The sequence below is a fragment of the Ceratina calcarata genome, unplaced genomic scaffold, assembly GCF_001652005.2.
Source record: "Ceratina calcarata isolate Rehan_Ccalc_2016 unplaced genomic scaffold, ASM165200v1 scaffold47.2, whole genome shotgun sequence".
NCBI lineage: Eukaryota > Metazoa > Arthropoda > Insecta > Hymenoptera > Apidae > Ceratina > Ceratina calcarata.
Genome location: NW_017171128.1, coordinates 5,373 through 10,982, shown reverse-complemented (window position 1 = coordinate 10,982; position 5,610 = coordinate 5,373). Strand labels below are relative to the sequence as shown.

Sequence of the window (5,610 nt, the reverse complement as noted above, 5' to 3'; positions counted from 1 at the left end):
CTAGCTCACGATACATTTCTTTTGTAATTGTGTCTGAAAAGTGCCAATAAATATTGATACGAGGCCTAGTAACTCCCAAGGACGGCTCTGCTACGCGATACCAGCGCGATAATCGAGGAACTATTTTGCAATCCAAACTGTTCAAAAATCGAATATTAATTTCGTAAATTCGATTCGCGGTTCGGTCATTAGCACGGCCTTCGGATTGGGGGTTTTTCGCCGAAGGTAGAAATCGAGCTAACCGCGAGAACAATAACATATCGGTGTTCGACGACCTCCGGAGCGAGTGTTTATCGCGACACGCGCTGGATTGCGCGGCAAAAAACAGCACGGAGAATCGTTGCCTTCCCGCGATCGAAGTCAATGCCCGACCGGTAACGGATCGTAGAATTCAAATTTGGATATGCAGAGTGGGAAAAGGAATAAGAGCGAGTGAGAGAGCGGATCGGCGCGACTCTTCTACGCTACGCGCCGAGGTCGGTGTCCGAGCGTTAGAACGTCGATTCCGCCTGAGTCAACGACGGATTGTCACGGTGCGAACATCGCGAAAAAGTAGTTCGACTCGCGAATTAAGACGTAGTGAATCGCCGGTTTGGCAAGACGTANATTTTTGGAGAGAAATTTTTTTTCTATCCATTTTTCCGCCAGGGGTACTAGTTTGACTCCTGTATACCCTTAATCGCGAACAGATGTATTTTAAAACTTATCAACAATTCATGTTCAGATAATAATAGTTCATTACTGTTTAATTTAAAAGGCTTATTGCTCAGATTCGAATACATATTGTTCAAATTACTAGTTGAAAGATGAATTCAATTAAGTTTTCTTAAGTCGTCTGTTGCAATGATACAAGTCTCTCGGAAGCAGAACGCTTGGACGTTCCAAGAGCAGGAATTTACACTTGCAGTTTAGTAAAGCACTAGAGTCCCACAACTTTATCTACAAATTCTGTATGAATAATTTTTTGCTGGGCTCAATAATTATTGAGATCCAGAAAATACAAAAATGAAATTCGGAAGAGTGTAGCTCTGTCACTGGTTGAAGTACGATATTCGTTTTGAACGGTATGAAGCTCAGCTTTGGAAAACTTTTTCTTAGAAATTAGACAATCAGAATCACGGATCAGGTAGAGCTGTTTCTCATATTTAATTAAAAATCCTTTCTGCATTCAACAATGTCTCGTATACACGTGCTTCATCGTCTTAAATTGAATTGGTTCTAACACTAATTACTACATCTACATTAACAAAGGATAGAAACTTAGTAACTAGTAGACAAAGTAGAGAATAACTATTTATTAGGATCATTAGTTAAGTATTCCAAAGTTTCAGATTTCTTAACTCTAATTAACATATGTACAAACGTCTATCAGAATCTTTAGATCATGATTACTTAGGTAGCCAAATATATGTTCGATACAAATATAAGGTAAGGCCCTATTAACCAAAAAAGCACGGAAGAAATCGTGGGATACTCGAACGCCCTCATCTAATAACTTTATTCTTTCAACACCAGATATGAATCGATTGTTTATGATACTAGCATAAAGGGGAAACTTTACTGCGTAATTATTTAGTTTTAAATACTGCATGATGTCTTTGTTCCTCACATACTGCAGTAACTGACTTCTGTTCTTAGTTAGAATATCACGAAGAGAAATGTTGTTTATAATTTTCGCTTTTGTCATTCTCTCCAACTCTTCCTTACATTTCTCCTCGAACTGTATCGTATCTGGATTATAGATAGTATTAAATGCAGACATAATTACAGGATTTAGGTATAAGTTAGCGGTCATCATTTTTATTATGTGTTCTACAAAGATGGTAATTGTTTTATTATTGAGAAATAGAGCGAAATGTAACGGTGTATAATTTTGTTTGTTAAGAATGTTAATATCAGAACCGTGTCTTATTAGAGTCAAAACGGCATCGTATTCTCCTCTTTTTGAAGCAAGGTGAAGCGCGGTATTGCCACATTGATCTCTGCAATGGACATCAGCACCAAAGTTCACCAGAATCTCGATGATACTTACGACACCTTTTTTAACAGCACGATGAAGCGGCGTTGATCCATCGTTTCCCTGGCTGCTTACATCGGCACCATTCGATATGAGTAACTTGCACATGTCGTCGTTATAGTTGATCGCAGATAAATGAAGCGGTGTGTCACCCTGTACNTGAATCGATTGTTTATGATACTAGCATAAAGGGGAAACTTTACTTCGTAATTATTTAGTTTTAAATACTGCATGATGTCTTTGTTCCTCACATACTGCAGTAACTGACTTCTGTTCTTAGTTAGAATATCACGAAGAGAAATGTTGTTTATAATTTTCGCTTTTGTCATTCGCTCCAACTCTTCCTTACATTTCTCCTCTAACTGTATCGTATCTGGATTATAGATAGTATTAAATGTAGACATAATTACAGGATTTAGGTATAAGTTAGCGGTCATCATTTTTATTATGTGTTCTACAAAAATGGTAATTGTTTTATTATTGAGAAATAGAGCGAAATGTAACGGTGTATAATTTTGTTTGTTAAGAATGTTAATATCAGAACCGTGTCTTATTAGAGTCAAAACGGCATCGTATTCTCCTCTTTTTGAAGCAAGGTGAAGCGCGGTATTGCCACATTGATCTCTGCAATGGACATCAGCACCAAAGTTCACCAGAATCTCGATGATACTTACGACACCTTTTTTAACAGCACGATGAAGCGGCGTTGATCCATCGTTTCCCTGGCTGTTTACATCGGCACCATTCGATATGAGTAACTTGCACATGTCGTCGTTATAGTTGATCGCAGATAAATGAAGCGGTGTGTCACCCTGTACACTCTTCGAATTAATATCCGCATTATGATCCAAAAGAAATTTCGCGACGTCTATGCGTCGAAGACTAGCACATTCATGAAGCGAGGTATGACCATTTAGATCTGTACAATTGATGTCGGCACCCGCATTCAACAGAACCTCGATAATGTCCATGTGACCTTCCCTAGCAGCAAGATGAAGCGGCGTTGATCCATCGTTTTGTTTCGTGTCCACATTAGCACTTTTCTTCACGAGTAGTTTACAAATTTCCATTGTCCCATTCTTCGCAGAGTAATGAAGCGGTGTTGCACCGTTTCCATCTGCGCAATTAACATCCGCATTATATTTCAACAGAATATCGACGATACCTATGTTGCTTTCACGAACGCCTTCATCAAGCATCGTTACATCAGTATTAGTTTTTGAATCAATTTCAGCATGTTCGTTGAGCATAAGCTTAGGGATTTCGTAATTTGCACAATAATAAACACATGTATGTAAAGCTGTCATTCCAAATTGGTCTTTACAATTAATATCGATACCGTATTGTAAAAGAAGTTCTATAACTGGTTTGCATTTGTTTACAATGGCGATGCACAACAATATAGGCTCATCTTTTATCTCGGCATTGTTACTCAGAAGTAATCGCGACATTTTCAAATCGTCATTTCGAACAACGTAATGCATGGGAACATAGTCAGTACCATCTTTCGCATTTACATCAGCTTTGTAATTTATTAATAATCTTGCCATCTCTTTCTGCTTGGTCCATGCAGCAATATGTAAAAGTGTCAGTCTTTTATTAAATTTTCCGCTTTCGTACAGCTGATTAACGTCAGCACCGAGTTTCAATAACGCCTCGACAACCTTCAAGAACCCTTTTTCAACAGCGTAGCTTAATAATTGATAGTCGTTCGCATCCTGCGGACTAAGAATGAATCCATATTTCAAAAAGGAATCAACGATATATTTACATTTTCTTCTGCTTCCACATACAGCATTTTTAAGATTGTCTTCCTTGTTCTTGTTACGAAAATATTCTAATTCTAAGATCTCATCCGCAGCAATGGAATACTCTTTATCTCTATCGACAAGGGGTGCAACGTTCTGCTCATTCTTGTCCAGTGTATCGACGTTAACATTGTCTTCTACGAGCAGTTTGACTATTTTCTGATTATCTTCCATAATCGAACGTGAATCGCGCTATAACCGTCGTTGTATTTAGCATCAACGCTAGCTCCGTACGTGTTATAACTGAATGATTTTTAAGTCGTTCTTCATGACTGCATTTTGAAGGGCAATGCGACCGAATTTGTCTGAAGCATCTACGTAAACACTTAGAAATACAAGCTATGTAAATACTTGGTATGCAAGAATAATTTGTGTGTTACCTCTTCTGCAAGCAAAGAGAAGTACTTCTTCGATAGATAATCGTTCTCGTCTATAGATTTTCATGAGGTTTATTAAAAGTAGCTTAACAGTCTCTATACGTTTCTTTATAAGAGCATGACATACCAAGCAATATCCTAGTTTCTAATTCTGTATCAAATATGGCCTATGATTTGGCAAAAATTCTTTCCCTGCATTTAGATTCCCCTCAGCGAGAGTTGTCATTAACTGTCTGTATACGCCTTGTCAAGATGTCGATAAAATTTTATGTTGAGACATGTTTGATGCACATCCGGTATATCAATTGGAATAATCTATAAATTTTAATCAAATCATTAGTTTATATCGAGTAGCTTAAAGCACAGTTAATATTTTTCAATCTGTTTCGTTAGAATAGGTGGTACAAATGTGGGATGTGAGAGGGCAAAGTAGCGTTCCGGCGTCGCATGTGTCAGCTGTATGTGTGTTAAGAAGTCGATTAGTGGACCTTTCATATTACTGTAACGTAACGTACCGTAAGAAAAATCTAACGTAGTTTCTGGCGAAATTTTGAGCTCGGAAGATGCCTCCGTCATAAGAAACAGTATCATAGCAGAAAGTTGAAGGTATAGGGAAACCCAAGCACGGGGACCACAAAAGGCTTTTAACTGTCAGCGAATCATTGTCGCTAACTGTAATAGTTAGTTATCAAATAAAATTGTTAAACATCAGTATGTATTGCTGTATCTGAGATATTTTACGGTGACTCTAATGGGAAAACATCCCGGCTCATGATGTTTCAAAGTTACGTACGAATTGACCTGAATGTTATAGTGTCGGCAGTAAAAAAGTCTAGCAGCTATTCGAAGCTGCACAGCGAATGGGGGACCCATACTTTAGCGTTGGTTTGTGGAAGAAGTCGCCAGATCCCTTTAAGGCTCTTCTTTGGTTTAAGGTTTCCCTATTCTTTCAACGTTCTGCTATGGTACTGCTTCTTACGGCGAAGGCATCTTTCAAATCCAAAATTTTGCCGGAAACCAAATATGATTTTTCTTACGGTACGTTACGTTACTGTAATGTGAAGGATCCATAAGGGAACGCTGTTGAGAAATCTATGTACGGACCTAATACATTAAATATAGAGGATAATTAAATCAATGACAATCTATACTTGAGTTCCCGAATGACTAGGAGCCTTTCGCGCAGCTTGAAAAGTGGTGGGGGCCGCAGCGAACGTCTCAGGCCTCCCACCATGAGTTAATCGCCGCCTCACCGACCATGGTTCATTATACACGGTAGAAAAATAGGACAGATGAATAGGCAGGATAGAGAATTATGCTCTATTTGCACATTGTGCATGTTATTCCTCCATTGCTAAATGTTCAATAGACCATGTAATAATTATCAAAACGAATGTTCAATGTTTGG

The 5,610-nt window shown here is 38.3% G+C and overlaps 1 protein-coding gene across 10 annotated transcripts in view; it reads right to left on the bottom strand.

Moving 5' to 3' along the window:
* Positions 1-1,275: 1,275 nt before the first annotated feature.
* Positions 1,276-5,610, bottom strand: part of LOC108627401 (putative ankyrin repeat protein RF_0381) — a 7,849-nt gene continuing 3,514 nt past the window's right edge. For 4 of the 10 annotated variants that reach the window (XM_026815565.1, XM_026815563.1, XM_026815564.1 and 1 more), the window contains 2 exons: positions 2,829-4,517; positions 1,276-2,169 (listed from right to left, as the gene is read on the bottom strand). In XM_026815565.1, coding sequence (XP_026671366.1) covers positions 1,343-2,169; positions 2,829-3,999 — 1,998 coding nt within the window. In that variant the 5' untranslated portion in view covers positions 4,000-4,517 and the 3' untranslated portion in view covers positions 1,276-1,342. Of the gene's footprint in view, positions 2,170-2,828; positions 5,605-5,610 lie in introns of those variants that run through there. The other 6 variants (XM_018028614.2, XM_018028609.2, XM_018028613.2 and 3 more) reach the window with 6 other exon arrangements.